The sequence below is a fragment of the Chlorocebus sabaeus genome, unplaced genomic scaffold, assembly GCF_047675955.1.
Source record: "Chlorocebus sabaeus isolate Y175 unplaced genomic scaffold, mChlSab1.0.hap1 unalloc_scaffold_299, whole genome shotgun sequence".
NCBI classification, from domain to species: domain Eukaryota; kingdom Metazoa; phylum Chordata; class Mammalia; order Primates; family Cercopithecidae; genus Chlorocebus; species Chlorocebus sabaeus.
The window spans coordinates 336408-358485 of NW_027327591.1; the positions used below are offsets into that span (position 1 = coordinate 336408).

Genomic DNA, 22078 nt, shown 5'->3' on the forward strand with positions numbered 1-22078 from the left:
ACTAAAAGGGCCAAGAGTAAATGCCTTGTTTTGTTGTCGTTGTTGTTAAACATGTCTATAGAGTTGGCAGTTAATGCTGAATTTGTCAAATAGCCCTTCCAAAATTATACTTGTATTTAAAAAATAAATGGATCTACCTAATTTCTATTGATTTAATTTGCAGTTTTGTCTTATTATTATTAAAGTGGCATGTTTTTCAGTGTATTTTTTCTAACGTTGATCTCTTTACATTTCAGCTCTTACTGTATGCAGAAAGAAATTGACTTGTAATCTTTGATTTTTTTGCATTTGTAAAGGCTTTGTACTTAAGGCAGGATTACATGTTTACAGATTGTGAAAAAAAAAAAGAAAAAAAAGAAGAGTGAAGGGAGAGAAAAGATGGGGCGAGTGGCCCGAGAACTTCAGGATCCAAGAGTTAACTCGGATTAACTCAGATACTTTGTTCAGCCAATACTCAGACTTCTTTTTTCCTAATATAAGCACTTAAGGATAAGCCTTTCTGTAAGAACTGCCTTACATGCATCACACTGTTTTAAATGTAGTGTTTTCATTCTTCTTCTAGTCTAATTACCTTCAACTTCTATTAGTTCTCTTAGACCCATTAGTTATTTAAAATTGTGTTACTAGCAATTTCTGAGTTCATGGGGTTTCCTCTTTTTAAATTGCTCTTTACCTTCATTGCCCTTCATAGTGCTCTCCGTGGAAACCTGCTTTCTGATCTAGTAAGTGCGTATTCTTCGTGCATGTCCCCAGACTTGAAATCGCTGCATAATCTCTAACTGTGTTTGTCCTGGCTTAGTGCATCTAATGAATGACTGAATGAATGCATCTTTGCCTTATCCCCGGGCCTGAAGCCTCATCTTGGTCTCTTTCTCAATACCTTGGATCCTTGGAGATCAAGGTCTTGGTTGTTCTGGCAAGTTCAACCCCATCTGGCCTCATGATCAGAGTCCTGTCCCTGAACTCAAGACAAGGGAGGGACGGGCAGAATTTCCTCACACTGTGCCAGGAAATATGAGTCTCATGGAGCATTGCCTATGTGCCTGGGCAAATTCACTGTCTCACTGCCCTGTGCTGAGATGATTTCTATCTTTTTTTTTTTTTTTTTTTTTGAGATACAGTGTCACTCTGTCACCAGGCTGGAGGGCAGTGGTGTGATCTGGGCTCACTGCAAACTCCCCCTCCCCAGTTCAAGCGATTCTCCTGCCTCAGCCGCCCAAGTAGGTGGGACTACAGGTGCGTGCCACCATGTCTGGCTAATTTTTGTATTTTTAGTAGAGACGGGGTTTCATCATGTTGGCCAGGATGGTCTTGAGCTCTTGACCTCATGATTCACCTGCCTTGGCTTCCCAAAGTGCTGGGATTACAGGCCTGAGCCACTGCACCCATCCAATCTCTCTTTCAGGGATAGATGCTCACTCTCTCTTGCAGCTCTGCCTGCCAGACTAAGCCTGAAAATATCTCTGCGTCTGGCATTCCTATGCCACCTATGTGGGGCACTATCTTGACCCAGAACAAAGTCCCTCCAAGTGTACCCTACTCTCTTTCCATGACCGTTTCTCTGGTCTGAGATAGATGTTTATGACCTGCCAATAAATGCAGTGATTCAAAGTCCAGGGCCCACACTCCTCATTCATACAGCCATGTTTAGGGAGGCTCTAGGGAGAAAAGCACAGCTTGACATCAGTTCATGAAGAGCCTCTCCATGGCTCCTGCATCTGAGACAGCTGGCCTGCCCTCCAAATCATCCGTCCACCCCTGCTGTCATCTGTTTTCATGACGTGAGATCAACTCACAGGAATATCCATGGCTTTCGTGCTCATTTTGGTTCTCAGTTTCTACAAGCTGGTGTCAGGTAAGTCTTTCAGTTTGGATGTTGTTTGTCTCCTTGTTGAATAATATTTTGAGTTCATTCGTGACAATGAACTCAGCACAGCGAGATGCAGGAATCTTTGGTGCTTGCATTCTCCAGCTTCCCCGGGCCTCAGGCTGGCAACTACCAATGCCAGGAGCTGTGGGAAGCACAGGGCAGCAGGAATTCAGGAGCAGACCCCGTGGGCTGTTTCTCAAGGACATGGGCACTGTGTGCACTATTATAGCAGCCCAGAATAATGGGAGCAGCCCTGGGAGTGGGGAGGGAACACACTGAGAATCTAAGGTAAATATATTGTTCTCCCCAGTGGGCTGTGGGGCTTAGGCAGGGGAGGTCTCTAATAAAATCCCCAGGTTTTTGACTTGGGTGTCTGGGTGGAAGGTGATACTGTTTAGGATGTTTGGAGAAAAAGACAATGTGTCCAGTTATGTACATGCTGAGTTAGAAACACCTGTGGATATGGGGTAAAGCACCAGACCTTTAAGTGAGGAATAAGTTGGAACCTGGCATATTCTAGGCAGAAATCCACTCTTCTTTCTCCTTCTAGTAACCATCAACACAAAGCCTGGTGCATAGGATATTGAGTAATCCAATAAACTTTGCAGGGAGAGATGGGGACTGGAGTAGAACACTGGGCAGGGAGAGACGGGGACTGGAGTAGAACACTGGGCAGGGAGAGACGGGGACTGGAGTAGAACACTGGGCAGGGAGAGACGGGGACTGGAGTAGAACACTGGGCAGGGAGAGACGGGGACTGGAGTAGAACACTGGGCAGGGAGAGACGGGGACTGGAGTAGAACACTGGGCAGGGAGAGACGGGGACTGGAGTAGAACACTGGGCAGGGAGAGACGGGGACTGGAGTAGAACACTGGGCAGGGAGAGATGGGGACTGGAGTAGAACACTGGGCAGGGAGAGACGGGGACTGGAGTAGAACACTGGATTCTGGGTGGTCAGTGTCAAGCCATGAAAAGTTCATTTGACTGTGTTCACTTTCTGTCCGAAACAGTTCCATCCTGCTATTTGTCTACCTATGACTGTTTTGCTAAACAAAGCCAAGAAAACAGAAATAAGGGCATCAAAATCCATGTGTGTTGGCCGGGCGCAGTGGCTCACACCTGTAATCCCAGCACTTTGGGAGGCTGAGGTGGGTGGATCGCCTGAGGTCAGGAGTTTGAGACTAGCCTGGCCAACATGGTGAAAATCTGTCTCTACTGAAAACACAAAAATTAGCTGGGCGCGGTGGCGGGCACCTGTAGTCCTAGCTACTCGGGAGGCTGAGGCAGGAGAATTGCTTAAACCCAGGAGGTGGAGGCTGCAGTGAGCCGAGATCGTGCCACTGCACTCCAGCCTGGGTGACAGAGTGAGACTTTGACTCAAAAAAACAAAAACAAAAACAAAAAACCACAATCCATGTGTGTTACTCAAAAGAGAGCCTCCATTTAAGTACATTCTCAGCCATTTTCTGACGAGCTTTTCTGTCTGCTTTCTGTTTCTGCATGAGGCAGCAGGGCATCCTGGAAATGACCTTGGAGGAAGTAAGACTGTTTTTTAAACTTTCTTTTTCTCTGCCTATGAGCTCGTGGCTGATAACCTCTATTAGCGTCAGTTTTTGCTTATGATGACATAGAGGTAATAATATCACATCCGTGACATCCTGTGGCTGAAGGGCTACTGTGTGGACTGCATGGACTTCTGCATGTAGAGCACGCAGCACAGAGCTCCACTGGTGCACAGTGTGTTGCAACCACACACAGTGTTATTCCTTGCTTCTCCCCCAGGGAAGGAGTAAAGGGAGACGCTGTCAGCAAGACAAATGACAGCAGTAAGGCTGGCCGGAGAAACAGACATGTACTAAAAACTGTTTGCCCAGCTTGAGAGTCTCACGCAGCCTTGAGGGCAGCACTCACAGCAGCCCAGCTGACAGGTTGGTTCCCAAAAACTGATCTAGAGCAACAGCCTTTCTGCAGATGGTTTGTTTAGCAGATCATTCTCAGAAACAAAAGTGACAAGGTGCAAAGAGTGAAGCCAGTGGGAGGAAAGCCATAGAGGGTGCACTAATGAGCAGCTTGCGGTGGTGGCAACTGGGACCCAGTCCCACTGTGTCCTTTGCAGGAACCGTATAGATGACGGCTCAGGATCTTCCCAACATCCACCGCTTCCTGTTCCCCACTGGGTGAGATGTGCCCCCTGGGACTATTAAAATCGCAAACCTTCTTGGCTGCCCTGTGCCTGGGCTGAGTAAGTTCCAAAGGTTGCAAGAAGCCATCAGCAGAGAGGCAGAGGCCAGGCTCCAAGGGCGGAGCTGTCAGCAGGCAGGGAAATGCCCATCCCACTTCAGGGGGACTCAGGGTTGGGCGGTGAGGAGCAGGGCCTCAACATCTGCTACACCAGGTCAGCAGCTGGTCAGACATCAGGCGGCAAAATCACACCTCATTTAATAATACTCTTAAAGGTGCACAAGTGAAATACATTTCAGCAAGATTTATAAAATGTACTTAAACTTAGACATAATTAGTGCTAAAATTAAAAACATCCACTTATCTGGAAATTCACACACGGGATCCACTTTGCCTCTGATGCACGTGCAGACAGCACACACAGGTAGATCCATATACCATAAATGGATACATGTGAATGAATCAAGAGACACTGCCAATCAAAGGGTTGGGTACTTGGAAGGTGAAGGGAGCGGGCCTCCATCATTTGTGATCTCGCTAAGAAGAACTCTAATCATACAGAGTTGTAAGTGTGATTTACACCAGGAAAATTACTTGGTCGACCACAAAACCAAGAAGCAAATGCACAAAGAAAGTAGCACTCACCATTCACGAGCATAATCCCTGTCTGCAGAGCCCATTCTCTGTGCTGGGCATGGGGAATCCTGTGCTGAGGAAAACACACACACTCTGTCCTCATGAAGCTGAGAGTTGTGCAGGGAAGACTTGCAGAAAACAAACAATTATGTCACTTGCAGCAAGATGAAAACAGTTTCAAGGGAAGATCAAGACAAAGCTGTACCAAGAAAATACAAACAAACAAACAAACAAACAAAAAAACAGGTAAGCCATGTTGATAAAGCACTAGAGTCGGGGTGTCCAATCTTTTGGCTTCCCTGGGCCATGTTGAAAGAAGAAGAACACTAACAATAACTAATGAATGAAAAAATATCACAAAAAGTCTTATAATGTTTTAAGAAAGTTTACGAATTTGTATTGGACCCTATTCAAAGCTGTCCTGAGCCTCATGCAGCCCACAGGCTGTGGCTTGGACAAGCTTTTGCTAGATGAAGTACTATTCAAGTACGAAATAATAAAGTGGAAAAACATAAAATTATTACCTGGAATAAAAGGTAGGTGTCATGGAAAAGATATGTCACAACGTGAGTGCACTAAAGAGCAAATCTCTGAAACAAAAACTACAAAATCTCCTCACTGTGTCATACCATGTCCTTCAGAATGTGGCAGAAGTCTGCTTAAAAAAAGAAGCACAAATAAATGTGCTTCAGCAGAGAATATGTATTTCTCTCTTGTATCCATAAAACATTTACAAGACGTAATCATCTATTTGAAGGAAATAAATTTCCCCAAATTGGATATTTTATGGCCACTTACTCCCCTCCTGAGTCATTTAAAAAGGTTTTTAGCATAGAAAATGCAAAGGCGGTGGTGTGAGTGTTCATTAAGCAGCTGGGCAGAGAGCATGTGGAGGTAGATTCTCCTCTAGTCAGGGATTCTGCATTTGGAAGGTGTCTCTCAGGCCTCTGAACAACTCAGCCCCAGAGACAGGGTTTCCTCATGTTGAATGTGGGAAATATTGATAGCACAGACCTCACCTCATCTCACACGAGATGTGTATGAGAACCGAGTGAAGTAACTGACACGGAAGCGTTCTCGCAAGTGAAGTAACTGACACGGAAGCGTTCTCGCAAGTGTAAGAAGATGTGCAAATCCAAGTCATCAGGTTTAGAAAGAAGACTGATGGATCCCCCACCCCACACCCCACACATCTCCACCCACCAGAGCCCTGAGAAGGACTCAAGTAGATTTTGCTCAGTTATCTGTTGTGTTTCCTCCCATAGGACAGTGGCAAGTGACTGGACCGGGCAAGTTTGTCTAGGCCTCGGTGGGGGAGGACGCAGTGTTCTCCTGCTCCCTCTTTCCTGAGACCAGTGCAGAGGCCATGGAAGTGCGGTTCTTCAGGAATCAGCTCCATGCTGTGGTCCACCTCTACAGAGATGGGGAAGACCGGGAATCTATGCAGATGCCACAGTATCAAGGGAGAACTGAGCTTGTGAAGGACTCCATTGCATGGGGGCATGTCTCTCTAAGACTAAAAAATATCACTCCCCTGGATGTGGACCTGTATGGGTGCTGGTTCAGTTCCCAGATTTATGATGAGGAGGCCACCTGGGAGCTGCAGGTGTCAGGTCAGTTGTTTATTTATGACTGAGTTGTCTTGTAAAGTCATGCTACCGTTATCAGCTCTTGAAAGTATTTCAGATAATGAAATAAAACAGGTTTTCCAGATTCTGACATGATGTAAAAAGGCTTCGGTGGGCATCCCTGACCTGAGGTTTCTGGAGATGAGCCTGGCCCTGCCATCACACAGGTGGGGTCATGACAGAGAGGACAGCCACCTGCACCTGCCACCACCTGACAGGATACGGAGGAAAGCCACTGCCACCCTGTTGGTGAAATGACAGTGATGATGCCTGTCCTGTTTCAATTTCTTTTGTTTTCTTCTTTTTTCTTGACTTCCTGTGTGTTACTAAATTTTTTTAGGATTCCATTACAACGTATTGTTAGTCTTTTTTTAGTATAACATTTTGTCGTGTTTTCTTAGGTGCTGTTCTAGTGTTATGATATTCATATATAATTTGTCACAATCTACTGTATCAACATTTTACCACTTTGAAGTGTGGAAACTTCATTTTCATTTAGATCCCTTTAATCTCCACATTTTAAAAATAATACTGCCTTGAGTATTTATTCTATATACATAAGCACTACATCAGAGAGTGACTTAATTTCTGTTTAAACCATCATATGTAATTTTTTTTAGTTTTTAGTTTTCTTTGAGACAGAGTCTTGCCCCGTCACCCAGGCTGGAGTGCAGTGGTATGATCTCAGCTCACTGCAACCACCACCTCCTGGGTTCAAGTGATTCTTGTACCTCAACCTCCTGAGTAGCTCAGATTACAGGCATGTACCACCACATCCAGCTAATTTTTTTTGTATTTTTAGTAGAGATGGGGTTCTGCCATGTTGGCCAGCTGGTCTCAAACTCCTCACCTCAAATGATCCCCAGCCTTGGCCTCTCAAAGTGCTGGGATGACAGGCGTGAGCCACAACACCCAGCCCGTATGTGATTGTTAAACACTAATAAAATGGAAAATCTATTGTAGTTTTCCTTATTCTTCTTTTTCTATTGCTTTTCTTCTTTCCTAATATTCCAAGATTCTTTCTTTTATCATTTCCTTTCTGTTTGAAGAATTTCCTCCAGCCATCCTTTTAGGATAGGTCTGCTAGTGACAAATTCTCTTAGTTTCTGTTTATCTGAGAATAAACATGCAAATGATTTCCTCTTTATTTGTGAATAATGGTTTTGCCAGATATAGAATTTGTGAAGTTTCCTGATGGTTATTTTCTTTCAGCAGTTGAAAAATGTGCTACTTCTTTCTGGCCTTGAATATTCCTCATGAAAAATCTGCTGTCATTGGTTTATATATAATGCATCATTTATCTCTGATTGCTTTCAAGATAGTTTTATTTATTTTCAGAAATTTAATTATGATCTATCAAGGCATGAGTTTCTTTGCACTTCTCCTATTTGGTTTGCTCTCAGCTTCTTGAAAGGACTTTCACCTCCTTTGATTAGATCGACAATCATTTCTTTAAATACTCTTTCAGCTCTCTCTCTTTCACCTCTCCTTCTGAGACAATGATGATATAAATGCTGATATTTTGTTATTGTCCCATAGGTCCTGGAGGATCTGTTTTTCCTTTTTAGAAAAAATATTTTCCTCTCTCTTCACACTGGTTAAGTTTCATTGTTGTATCCTGGAGTTCAATGATTTTATTTTCTGTCATCTCCACTCTAGTATTGAAGCTACCCAGTTAGTTTTTGTTTTTGTGTTTTTTTTCTGTTATATAACTCCCGATTTGCTTTTTATAACATCTATGATTTTTGTGAGTTTTAATTTTTTTGAGATAATTCATAATTGCTCTTTGAAACACTTTAATAATAGCTATTCATGTTGGTCTTGGCAATTACATGATTGTCTATTTTCATTCAAGTTGATATTTAATTGGTTCTTGGTGTGATGGGTAATTTTTAGTTGAAATCTAAGTGGTTTAGTTATTGTAAGACACTCTAGACCCTATGTAAAGCTTCTGTTTTGCAGGCAGTCACCATGTTTAGATTTATGACTCAGGTCCTAGTCTATTTTTGGTGGTTATGGCTCCAAATACAATTTAATTTTCAGAGACTTTACTGTATTATTTTGGTCTGCTTTGCTTATCTGATGTCCCTGGAGATTCTGATCATCTTTTCTAGTACCGACTGTGGCAGTAAAAGGTGTTTCCCCATGTTGCTCCCCAGTGTTTCTTGTGAGAGAGGTGATCATCTGGCATAGTGGGACAAAGAACTCTTCCCCTGGCCTCCAGTCAATGTGGCTCATGGTCAATTCTTTTGCCAGCACCACTTTGCATATCATGTATTTTCAGCCATTTAGGGGTGGAAAGATTCCCGTTGGGCCACCTACTTCTGCTGGAGGTGGGAGTGGGGGAGTGGTCATAGAATGCTCAGCTGCTGTGGTTTTTCTCTAGTCCTGGGGTCCCTAGTCAGTCCTCCTTAGTCTTTCTACTTTTCACAATGCACCTATGCTTGCCTCATTTCCAGGGTTTATAATTTTACTTAGAGGAAGGAGCAAGGAAGATAAGTCTACATCATCTTACTTGAACCCCCTTCCTTGGTGCTTACACCATCATCATTCTTTCATTAATTTATTGACTAATAAACATTTATTACACTCCATGTATTGATCCAGACCCTGGGGAATGGCAGAGAACAGCACTCAGAGAGGAAGTTCTGTTTGGAGTGGTTAAAAGGCAATATTAAATCATCAAATTGAAGTCAACCACATAAGGGGTACTCTTCCACATTTCCCAAGTCACAAATCTGGATGTCACAATAAACCCTTCCTTGATGTTCAGTCCTATTGAATCAACCTCCAAATAGATTCTGCATCTGCAGTTCCCCTTCTCAAAGCCCTCCTTCTCCCCAGCCCTTCTTTTCTCTCACTGGAGTCACTTCAGTAGTTGCACAGCGGGTTACTCTCCTCCGGAGTGTTCTCTGTGGTCCCTCCTCCATGCTGCTGTCTGGAGACCTCTCTAAGATACAGGTCTTACCATAACTCCCACCTGCTGGAGACTGGTAAGAGCCCTACTGGTCTACAGTTCTCAAAGTGGCTGTGGGCAAGTCCACATTGCTCAGGTCAGTAAATGTATGACCTCCATGGCTTGCCTTGTGCCTTTTTCACACCTTGTCTCACACCCCTACTCTCTTATACATCATTATCTGGAATATAAATACTCATGAGTCCTTGAAATCACTGTGGCATGTTAACTTTTCACATTGTGGTTTGCACTTGCCTCTTTTTGTCTAAAATGCTTCCCCTCTCCCCAACCTGACCACAACAAAACTCCTATTTTCTGACACAGAAGGGTGCAAATGCCATCTCCAGGAAGCTGTGACTTTCCCTGACAGTTAAGCACTCTTCTCTTTGCTAACCTGACTGTGCTTTCATAGTTGCATTTCACTATGAAATGTATTTTATACAGTGTCCTCACTATTTGGTCAATGAGTTTCTCATTAGAAGGGGCTGTGTCTTATGCACTGCATCCTATTTCATACTTAGGAATATCCAGGCATACATAGTGGTTCCTAAATAAATGCTGAATGAACATAGACCATGGAAAGTCTTGCAGTAGTATTATGAGTGGATGTGTGTGTAAGAGAGAGACAGAGAAGGATGTGTGTGTTGTTATGGGTACAGGCTTGATGAACCAGACTCAAAATAGCTATAAGCTTGAAATTTGGTCTTCACTTTCATCTTTCCCTGTTTTCTTCCCAGCACTGGGCTCACTTCCTCTTATTTCCGTCATGGGATATGTCGACGGAGGTATCCAGTTACTCTGCCTGTCCTCAGGCTGGTTCCCACAGCCCACAGTCAAGTGGAAAGGTCCACAAGGACAGCATTTGTCTTCAGACTCCAGAGTAAATGCAGATGGGCACAGCCTGTATGATGTGGAGACCTCCATTATAGTCCAGGAAAATACTGGGAGCATATTGTGTTCCATCCATCTTGCTGAGCAGAGTCATGAGGTGGAATCCAAGGTATTGATAGGAGGTGAGTGGGGAGAAGCAGGAGCAAGGAATGGGTGTGTGCATAGGTCACCCAGGGTAGAGTAGCAGCTTGTGTCTGGGATTGCTGTGTAGTACCACCCAGCTTCAGTGATTTGTTTTGAGAGTCAAAGATTGATGAGGTATAAAAAACAAAACCAAACATTTGATAAGGCAGAAGTAGAATTGTTTACAATTCCAAGGCAGTAGAATTAAGTATTTCCTTCACCACATAATACCCTAATGGTGCAACACTCACAACTCAACACATACAAAACTTAAGGAAATTAACTCTAGGACTAAGAAAATAATTGTTTCTTCATTTTGAGAAAACGTCATTGCTCCTTCATGAAGCAGAATAAAAATGTAGAAAATTTCAGAAAGGATTTACAAATAGTAGGAAAATTTACATAAACTAAAATGTTTCCAGAATCACACTCAATGTAAAAGGATTTAATTTGCCAGTTAAAAGACAAAGAACCTCAGACTGGATTTAAAAATCTCATTACTTGAACCCAGGAGGCAGAGGTTGCAGTGAGTCGAGATGGCAACACTGTGCTCCAGCCTGGGTGGCAGAGCAAGACTCCATCTCAAAAACATAAAAATAAATAAATAATAAAAATCTCAATTGCAATTCATAAGAGGAAAAATGTAGCACATATGACCTATCCATTGAAAATAAAAAATACTGGAAAAATATTAATCAAGAAGAATCGAACAGATATATTAGTGTCAAGAAAAGGAAGACAAGGTTTTAAGAAAGAGGACATTAGGAATAGAGTTATTTCAAAAACATAAGTTCACTCAGTATAAGAATATGAAAATTTTAAATATGTATGTACCTGATACATGTAAAATATAAAAAGAAAATATCAACAGAAATGTAAGAAAAAAGATCATACTTCGAGTTCTAAAATTGATTAAATAAGTAGACAAAATGAGTAAGAATATATAATATTTGAAGTAAAAATTAATAAGCCTGAAATAACATATTTTGGAGAAGGATTCCAGGTTTGTAGAATACACATGAATTTTTACCACACTTGGGACTTTTATAAAATTTTATCAGATATAAACACATAAAATGGTTTTCAGAAAATTTTCAAACATTGATATCATGCACACAAAATTCTCTAATCATAATTTAATAAAGTTAAATGACCATAGCAAATGATAGTTTAAATTCTTAAGTGTTTGAAAAATTTTTAAACATAAAAATAACTGAGAAATTGAAGAAAGCATAGTGATAGGTAGAAAATTCTTAAAACTGAATGATAATAAAATTACAATCTATCATAATGTGTAAAATGGAACTAATATGGTTTTCTGAGTCAAAATTTTATCCGGCCAGGTGTGGTGGCTCACGCCTGTAATCCCAGCGCTTTGGGAGGCCAAGGCGGGCGGATCACCTGAGGTCAAGAGTTCAAGACCAGCCTGGCCAAAATGGTGAAAGCCTGTCTCTACTAAAACTTCAAAAATTAGCCGGGTGTGGTGGCGGGCACCTGAAATCCCAGCTACTCGGGAAGCTGAGGCAGGAGAATCGCTTGAACCTGGGAAGTGGAGGTTGTAGTAAGTCGAGATCATGCCACTGCACTCCAGCCTGGGGGACAGAGCAAGACTCCATCTCAAAAAAAAAAAATATATATATATCCTTAAATCCTTAAATGTTCTTATTAGCATAAAATAGCTGAATATTGATATTAGGCATCAATATATATTTCAGAAAACAGCAAAAGAAAGTGGAAGAAATCCTAAAGGTATAGAAATATGGAAATATTAAGACAAATAGTGCAGATTAATACATCTAAAGTTAGATGGTTCAAAGTGTTATTAAAATAGATAAACTGGCAACATCAGTTAAGAATAAAAGAGAAACAGCACAATTAAATAATGCAGGAAATAACAAGAAGGTACAACTAAAGATTTAGTAGAGATTTATAAGATAAACTGCTTTGAATAACTTTTTCCTTTTCTACTAAATATGATGAAGAGAAAGTTTTCATAGAAAAATGTAAAATACAGACCAGGTGCAGTGGCTCATGCCTGTAGTCCCAGGACTTTGGAAGGCTGAAGCGGGCAAATTGCTTGAGGTCAGGAGTTCGAGACCAGCCTGCCCAACATTGCAAAACCCCATCTCTACTAAAAATACAAAAATTAGGTGGGCGTGGTGGTGTGTGTCTGTAATCCCAGCTACTCGGGAGGCTGAGGCATGAGAATCACTTGAATCCAGGAGGCAGAGATTGCAGAGAGCTGAGATCACCCCACTGCACTCCAGCCTGGGGGACAGAGTGAGACTCTGTCTCAAAAATTTTTTAAAAGAAGACAAATGTAAAATACAAAATCAGAAGGAAAGATAGACTACCTGACTAATCTGTAACCACGAAAGAGGTAGAGTCAGCATTTAAAAGTCTTCCCACAAGGGCCACATTTTTTTATGTACAAAGTCTACCAAATATTCAAGAAAAGAGAAAATGTATCTTTCAGAAAGTCATCCAGAAAGCAGAAAAAATAGGAAATATTAAACTAATTTTATTGAGTAAACATAATTTTGGCACCATAACAGAAATGGGCAACTTGAAAAGGGAAAAATTTTTACCAACATTATTCATAATTGAAAATGTAAAAATCTTACCAAAAATTTTGCAAGTAGAAAAGTCCACAAAAACATATCTCATGACCAAACTTATCCTGGAAAAAAATGTTAGGTCAACATGGGAACATATATTAATGTGATTATTACCATAATTAGTTAAAAGAGATAAACTATAATTTTCTTAGTAGACATAAATAAAACATAGATAACTTTCAACATCTATTCATCTATGATTTCAACACTTGCAAATCTAGAAATAGAAGAAAACTTTCTATCAATCTAGAAATAGGAGAGACCCTGCTTAATCGGATAAAAAGATATCTAAAGATACTTGCAGCAAACATCATACAAAATAGTAAGCCACTTAATTTTTTAAATACACACAGAAAACATACCTAATGTGTCATTTAAAATCATAACATAAGGAGATTGCATTAAACACTTCAGTTCCACGTTATATTAGAGTACTGTTACTATTAGCGGTCACTTCAATAAGGGAAGAAAATGTAAAAGTTATAACTTTTAGAAAGAAAAAAATAAAATGGCCATTGTTCACAGTCTACATGATTATATAAATGGAAAATTTAGGAAAATTTACAGACAAATTCTTTCAACTCATAAAAGAACCCATCGTGTTCATGAAAAATGAGATGAATAAACAAAATCAATTGCATTAGTAAACATCAGCAAAGGAAGAAAATTACATGCCATGTACAATAAATAATAAAAAAAACGTTAACCAGGAATAAGTCTAATAAAACATTTACAAAATCTTATTGAAGGGTATTACAAAACTAAATTAACAGACACTAATGAAAACTAAAATAAGAGAACAAATATAACACCTTTCAGATAAGAAGATGCATATTCTTAAAGATACCAGTTCTCCTACAATTGCTATACAGATTCAATACAATTCCATAGAAAAATTTCAGCACATTTTTTTGTTTGTTTTTTGAGACGAGCTGTCACTCTGTCACCCATGCTTGAGTAGAGTGTTGCAATCATGACTCACTGCAACCTCAACTTCCCATGCTCAAGCAATCCTCCCACCTCAGCCTCCCAAGTAGCTGGGACCACAGGTGTGCACCACCTTGCCTGGCTAATTTTTTTTAATTTTAAATATTTTTAGAGATGGGGATCTCACTTTGTTGCTGAGACTGGTCTTGAACTCCTGTCCTTAAGAAATCCTCCCACCTCGGCCTCCCAAACTGTTGGGATTATAAGCATGAGCCACCGCACTTGACCCAGAGTTTTCTTAAAGCCTAACAAGTCAATTCCAAAATTTATGTGGCAAAACAAATAGCCAAGAAGTGCTAAGATACAGTGGAATAAGAGCAAGCTAAGAAGCTTAGTCTTATCTCAGAGACATATCCCAAAGCTTTGAAGATTAAGCCAATTAAAATTATTGGCACAGAGATAACCCTGTGGATCAATGAGAAAGAACAGAAAGCCCAGAAACAAATCCAAGCTTGAACAGAAACTTGAGGTACACAGAGGTGACCTTGCATGTGTGGTAGTGTGTGAAGCAAGGTCCACTCAATAAACATTGCCAGCACAGTCAATACCTGCTTAGAAGAAGATGACATTGAACTTCTGCCTCATTACATACACACACACACGCAAACACACACACACACGTGAGTATATGTATAAAATCCAGATGGATCGAGACTTATACAAATGTAAAGCTTTAAATCTGTAAAAGAAATTGGAGAAAAATGTTTTCATCTTGGGGTACTGGGAGATTCCTTAAATGGGTGTAAAATTGTCTTACCTGCTTAGTAATCACTAAGGGGTCTGTGGGACTGTTTTTCAGATACTTTTTTCCAGCCCTCACCTTGGCGCCTGGCCTCTATTTTACCCGGATTACTCTGTGGTGGCCTATGTGGTGTTGTCGTGGGGATGACAGTTGTTTTCTTCAAATCCAAAGGTAAGTGAGAGAGAGAGGTACGGGCCCATACCTTCTTGGTGGTTCCTGTGGAGCTGGTATCAGGCTGCCCTCACACACCTCCGGGCTCTGTTGTTCCAGCCCTAGGCCCCCAGGGTCCACCACCGGAGGCAGAGGGAACCCAGTCTTCAGCCTCCTCTGTGCTGGCCTGAAATGGCTCCTTCAGAAAACGCCAGCCTCTGCCAATCCCTTTCTACTTTACATGGAGCACAGGATAAGCAGATCATTGATTTTCAGTACAAAAAGAGTTCACATAAATTCCTACAAACAGGCTGAGTGTGTTGGCTCGTGTCTGTAATCCCAGCACTTTGGGAGGCCAATGTGGGAGCATCACTTGAGCCCAGGAGTGTAAGACCATCCTGGGCCACATGGCGAGAACTCCTCTCTACAAAAAAAATTTTAAAAATAAAATAAAATAATTAGCCGGGTGTGGTGGTTCATGACAGTGGTCCCAGCTACTCAGGAGGTTGAGATGGGAGGCTGGCTTGAGCACAGGAAGTCAAGGCTTTAGTGAGCCATGTTTGCACCACTGCACGCCAGCCTGGGCAACAGAGTGAGACCCTGACTCAAAAAATAAATATATAAAAATAAATAAATTTCTACTAGCTACAACAAGAGTCTTATAAGAAAATTTCAGGGTAGTTGCAAAGACTTCATAAAAGAGGAAATAAAACTGACTGAGATGAAATGATAATCTCAGTAAGAGTCTTCACCCCAGAACAAATTTCCTCCTTGGGAGTGACACTTCCCACGGGGATGAGGCCGCCCCCGCCTCTCCTCCCAGCTGCCTTCTCCCACCTCCATCCCCCCGCCTCCCCTCCCAGCCGCCTTCTCCCATCTCCATCTCCACCTCCACAGCATCCCAGCTGTTGTCCCTCTCCTTAGCATGAACCTTCCTGATCTCTTGCTCCCCGCAGACAGCTACGCTCCGTGCGGGGGCTGCGGAGACGAGCACATGTAAGTGTTCTAGGAGAGGCCCTGCCCTTCACACCTGCAGCTTGTCCCACCTGTGCAAGCAGCCAGGGTCATGTTTGTACCTTGCACATTCCTGTGTCCACCACTGAATACACTGTTTCTGTTTCAGGGAAAATCCAGGCAGAATTGGGTAAGTGTGTGTCACGTCCTGAGCCTCCCACACATGGTTCTCCCGGGTCCCTCCCTGATCCACAGCGTGAGCCTCTGGAGACCCCGGCTCCAGGCTGGACAGGAAGTACCGGCAGGTGCAGGAGAGCAGCTGCCGCGCTCTCTCCATCCACTGCTAATGAGTTGCCCCTCAGACATCTGGAGGGCTTAGGATAGGCCTCAGGGCCTGGAAGTCCCCGTCTGTGCCTGTTGCCCGTTGGTCCGCTCTGTGTGTGGTGGGGGGAGGTGTTGATCACCAGCTCTGAGGGTGTGTGGACCACAAGGAGGAACCTGAGAAAAATTGGTGGGTGATCCTCAACCTCCCTGGCCTGATGCTTTGAGACTTTACCCAGTCCTGTATCAACCACTAAATCGTCTGCTTTTTGTTTCGTGGAAACTGCAGGATAAACTGGGTGAGAGTGTTATCACATACAGGGCTTTCCTCCCACGCTCTCCTTGGGCCCTGCTCTGTGATGTCAGCCTCTTCTGTGTGTTTTGTTTTTGTTTTTGTTTTTCAGACTGGAGAAGAAAGCACAGACAGGCAGGTAAAAGAAAATATTCCTCTTCCCACATTTATGACTCCTTTCCAAGTCTCTCGTTTATGGATTTTTATATCCTGAGGCCCATGGGTCCCTGCAGAGCCAAGCTTGTGATGGGAAATCTGAATTGTCTAGATTCTGGGGGAGGTGCATTTTGTAGAGAAGCCCCATAGCCGCCTTCAGATCTCTTGAGAGGGCCCATGACACTCACAAAGGGTCCTAATCCTTGGTCTCTCCCTTCTCCCTGTGTCCTGTTCCCCACGGGAGCGCTGAACTGCCTGTTCTGTCTGCTTGCTTTCAGAATTGAGAGAGGCCCGGAAACACGCAGGTACTGACGCCTGAGAGGGTGACAGTGGGCATGGAGTAGGAAGATGACTAGTGACAAATATGGAGCCCACCTGGCTTGCAGACGGCAAATCTGTGATGCCCCAATCCACCCCAGGGTGCCGCTGCCTCTAAATGCACTTCTTGGCCCAGGACTTGGAAGGAAAAGCATAGGGACTGGGTCAGCTCGGAGGGGTCACAGGCAGGACGCCAGGGAACTGAGGGCACCAGTAGCTGGCTTCTAGGAGTCTGTGCTAAGGGGAAAGAAGTGAAGTCAGCAGGAACAGGTGGGTGGAAGGAAGGTGAATCCTGGAGTCACTCAAGGTCTCACAAAGTCAAATATGGGCTTACCTGGGAGGGCAGTGGTCGGGTTGGGTGATACAGAGGAGTTGAACCTCTGGTGGTTGAGCATCTCCAAGCATCAGTGAGGCACAGGGGCTGCCCTGGAGAAGAGACACGGCTGAGGGGATAGTGGGACTGGCCGGATCCTACCCGGAGCCAGTCTGCAGTGGGAGGGTCGACCTCTTATTCTAGCCCAGATTTCCTCTTCAGTAACTCACGCTTCCTCTCTCCCCCACCGCACCCCAGTGGAGGTGACTCTGGACCCAGCGACGGCTCACTCGCAGCTCTGCGTTTCTGATCTGAAAACTGTAACCCATAGAAAAGCTCCCCAGAAGGTGCCTTACTCTACGAAGAGATTCACAAGGAAGAATGTGGTGGCTTCTCAGGGTTTCCAGGCAGGGAAACATTACTGGGAGGTGGACGTGGGACAAAATGTAGGGTGGTGTGTGGGAGTGTGCCAGGATGACACAGACAGGAAGAAGGACTCTGTGACTTTGTCTCCCAACAATGGGTACTGGGTCTTCGGACTGACGACAGAATATTTGTATTTCACATTCAATCCCCATTTTATCAACCTCTCCCCCGAGACCCCTCCTACACGAGTAGGGGTCTTCCTGAACTATGAGGGTGGGAACATCTCCTTCTTCAACACAAATGACCAGTCCTACATTTGTATCCTGACATGTCAGTTTCAAGGCCTCTTGAGACCCTTTATCCAGCATGTGATCTATGAAGAGAAAAATGGGACTCCCATATTCATATGTCCAGTGTCCTGGGATCAGAGAGAGAAGAGCCTGCTTAAAGGGCCCCACACCGCAGATGCAGACACAGCCAAGGGAGAGTGCTCCCTGCAGGCGGCCCCAGCTTCCTCTCCGAAGCCTGCGCACAGGAAGTCGCGCCTCCCACTCTCCTTTAGGGTGCTGAGGTTCTTCTCTCCTAAGCCCCGGCAGCAGCAGCAGCTTCCAGATGAGGGAGGATTGGCCTGTCCCTGTGGGAGTCAGAAGCCATGGCTGCCCTGAAGTGGGGATGCAATAGACTCACATAAGATTTACTTTGTGAAAACTCCATCCAGCTAAGTGATCTTGAACAAGTCACAACCTCCCAGGCTCCTCACTTGTTAGTCAGGAATAGTGATTCCCACCTCGCAGGTGAAGATTAAGGAGACGACGAATGTGAATCCTGCTTGCAGGTTTGATGGCACAGTGTTTGCTAATGATGTGTTTTTATATTATACATTTTCCCACCATAAACTCTGTTTGCTTATTCCACATTAATTTACTTTTCTCTATACCAAATCGCCCACGGGATAGTTATCGAACACCTGCTATGTGAGGCTCAAAGAATAAAGAGGAGGGAGGATTTTTCACTGATTCTATAAGCCCAGCATTACCTGATACCAAAACCAGGCAAAGAAAACAGAAGAAGAGGAAGGAAAACTACAGGTCCATATCCCTCATTAACATAGACACAAAAATTCTAAATAAAATTTTAGCAAATGAAACTAAACAATTTATTTAAAGATGACATATAACTACTCAATGTGGTTTGTCCCACAAATGCAGGGTTGGTTTAATATTTAAATATCAGCCAGTGTAATTCAGCACATTAATAAAGTAAAAAAGAAAACCATATGATCATTTCAATAGATACAGAGCAAAAGGTTTATAAAGCCACCATCATTACTGATAAAACCTGTCAACAAAGAAGATATACAGATGAAAAATAAGCACATGAAGAGATACTCAATGTCATTAAATATTAAGGAAATGCAAACTAAAACCACAACAACATACCATTACCATCTATTAGAGTGGCTAAAATTACAAAGACTGACCATAGCAAGCGCTGGTGAGGATGTGGAAGGAAGGAAACTCTCATGCACTGCTCATGGGAATGTCAAAAAACATAGTCACTTTGGAAAACAGTTCAGTAGTTTCCTTAAAAGTTAAACAGTCACTAACCATATGATCCAGCATGGCCTTCTCATTATTTTTCCAAGAGAAAAGGAAATATGTGAATGTTCATAGCAGCTTTATTTGTAACAGCCAAAATTTGAAAACAACACAAAGCTCACCAGTTGATGAACAAATTATGACATATCCATGCAAATAAAGTGCCACTCAGAAACAAAATTTTTATACACACAAAATCATGAAATCTCACAGCAATTATTCCAAGTAGTGCTTGCTTCGGCAGCACGTTTACTAAAATTGGAATGATACAGAGATTAGCATGGCCCCTGCACAAGGAGGACGTGCACATCCATGAAGTGTTCCACAGTTAAATTTAATTTTATGATAAAGAAAAACATTGGAAGGATCTGGCAAGATGTCTGAATAGGAACAGCTCCGGCTTGCAGCTCCCAGCGAGACCAATGCAGAAGGCAGGTGATTTCTGCATTTCCAACTGAGGTACCCTGTTCATGTCATGAGGACTGGTTAGGTGGTGAGTGCAGCCCATGGAGTGCAAGCAGAAGCAAGGTGGGGCGTTGCCTCACCTAGGAAGTGCAAGGAGTGGGGGACCTTCCTCCGGGCCTCCCTCCGCCAGCCAAGGGAAGCTGTGAGGGACTGTGCTATCTGGCCCAGACACTACGCTTTTCCCACAATTTTTGCAATCCACAGAACAGGAGAGTCCCTCATGTGCCTACACCACCAGGGCCCTGGGTTTCAAGCAAAAACTGGGTGGCTGTTTGGGCAGACACTGAGCTAGCTGCAGGCTTTTATTTTCGTACCCCAGTGGCACCTGGAACCACAGTGAGACAGAACTGTTCACCCCCTGGAAGGGGGGCTGAAGCCAGAGAGCCAAGTGGGCACACGCAACAGGTCCCACTCCCACAGATCCCAGCAAGCCAAGAACCACTGGCTTGAAATTCTCGTTGCCAACACAGCAGTCTGGAGCTGACCTGGGACGATGGAGCTTGGTGCGGGGAGGGGCATCTGTCATTACTGAGGCTTGAGTAGGCAGTGTTCCTCTGACAGTGCTAAGGAGGCCTGGAAGTTCAGACTGGGCGGAACTCAACACAGCACAGCAAAGAGGCTGTAGCCAGACTGTGTCTCTCGATTCCTCCTCACTGGGCAGGGCATCTCTGAAAGAAAGGCAGCAGTCCCAGTCAGGGGCTTAGAGACAAAACTACCATCTCCCTTGGACAGAGCACCTGGGGGAAGGGGTGGCTGTGGGCGCAGTTTCAGTGGGCGTAAACGTTCCTGCCTGCTGGCTCTGCAGACAGCAGCAGATGCTGACAAGGAGGGTTCTTCTAGCAAAGCGCTCGAGCTCTGCTAAGGGACAGACTGCCTCCTCAAGTGGGTCCCTGACCCCTGTGCCACCTGACGGGGAGAGACTTCCCAACGGGGGTTGACACACATCTCATACAGGGGAGCTCTGGTTGGCATCAGGCCAGTGGCCCTCTAAGATGAAGCTTCCAGAGGAAGGAGCAGGCAGCAGTCTTTGCTGTTCTGCAGCCTCCACTGGTGATACCCAGGCAAATAGGTTCTGGAGTGAACCTCCAGCAAACTGCAGCACAACTGCAGAAAAGAGGCCTGACTGTTAGAAGAAAAACTAACAAACAGAAAGCAGTAACATCAACATCAACAAAAGGTCCCCCCCACAAAAACCCCATCCAAAGGTCATCAGCCTCAAAGATCAAAGGTAGGTAAATCCACAAAGCTGAGGAAAAACCAGCTCAAAATTGCTGGAAATTTCAAAAACCAGAATGTTTCTTCCCCAAATGACCATAACTCCTCTCCAGCAAGGGCACAAAATTGGACAGAAAATGAGTTTGACAGAATTAACGAATTGACAGAAGTAGGCGTCAGAAGATGGGTAATAACAAATTCCTCTGAGGTAAAGGAGCATGTTCTAACCCAATGCAATGAAGCTAAGAACATTGACAAAAGCTTATAGGAACTGCTAACTAGAATAATCAGTTTAAAGAAGAACATTAATGACCTGATGGAGCTGAAAATCACAGCACGAGAACTTCGTGAAGCATACACAAGTATCAATAGCCGAATAGATCAAGAGGAAGAAAGGATATCAGAGACTGAAGAACAACTTACTGAAATAAGGCATTAAAACAAGATTAGAGAAAAAGAATGAAAAGGAACAAACAACGCCTCCAAGAAATAGGGGACTATGTGAAAAGACCAAACCTATGCTTGATCAGGGTCCCTGAAAGTGACAGGGAAAATGGAACCAAGTTGGAAAACACACTTCAGAATATTATTCAGGAGAACCTCCCCAACCTTGCAAGACAGGCCAACATTCAAATTCAGGAAATACAGAGAAAATCACTAAGATACTCCTCAAGAAGAACAACCCCAAGACACATAATTGTCAGATTCACCAAGGTTGAAATGAAGGAAAAAATATTAAGGGCAGCCAGAGAGAAGGGTCAGGTTACCTACAAAGGGAAGCCCATCAGACTAACAGTGGATCTCTCTGCAGAAACCCTACAAGCCAGAAGAGAGTGGGGGCCAATATTCAACATTCTTAAAAAAAATTTCAACCCAGAATTTCATATCCAGCCAAACTAACCTTCATAAGTGAAGAAGAAATATAGTCCTTTACAGACAAGTAAATGCTGAGGGATTTTGTCACCACCAATCCTGCCCTACAAGAGCTCCTGAAGGAAGCACTAAATATGGAAAGGAAAAACTGGTACCAGCCACTGCAAAAACACACCAGAACATAAAGACCTATGACACTGTGAAGAAACTGCATCAAGGAATGTGCAAAATAACCAGGTAGCGTCATGATGACAGGATCAAATTTACACACAACAATATTAACCTTAAATGTAAATGGGCTAACTGCCCCAATTAAAAGACACAGACTGGCAAACTGGATAGAGTCAAGACCCATCAGTGTGCTGTATTCAGGAGACCCAGCTCACATGCAAAGACACACATAGGCTCAAAATAGAGGGATAGA

General features: G+C 43.3%; 1 protein-coding gene and 1 non-coding gene across 3 annotated transcripts; both read left to right on the forward strand.

Moving 5' to 3' along the window:
- The first annotated feature begins 1110 nt into the window (after positions 1-1110).
- Positions 1111-21828, forward strand: LOC103247293 (butyrophilin-like protein 3). 2 transcript variants are annotated; one of them, XM_073014137.1, is made up of 8 exons: positions 1111-1855; positions 5954-6301; positions 10010-10285; positions 14691-14804; positions 15907-15927; positions 16463-16489; positions 16785-16811; positions 17396-21828. In XM_073014137.1, exons 2-8 carry the CDS (start codon positions 6055-6057, stop codon positions 18166-18168), a joined length of 1485 nt encoding a protein of 494 aa, XP_072870238.1. In that variant the 5' UTR covers positions 1111-1855; positions 5954-6054; the 3' UTR covers positions 18169-21828. The 2 variants fall into 2 exon arrangements, with proteins under 2 accessions (XP_072870238.1, XP_072870239.1); XM_073014138.1 differs by lacking the exon at positions 5954-6301.
- Positions 19330-19433, forward strand: LOC140711224 (U6 spliceosomal RNA). The gene has a single exon (XR_012092378.1). It is a non-coding gene; the product is annotated as a U6 spliceosomal RNA (small nuclear RNA).
- Positions 21829-22078: the final 250 nt, after the last annotated feature.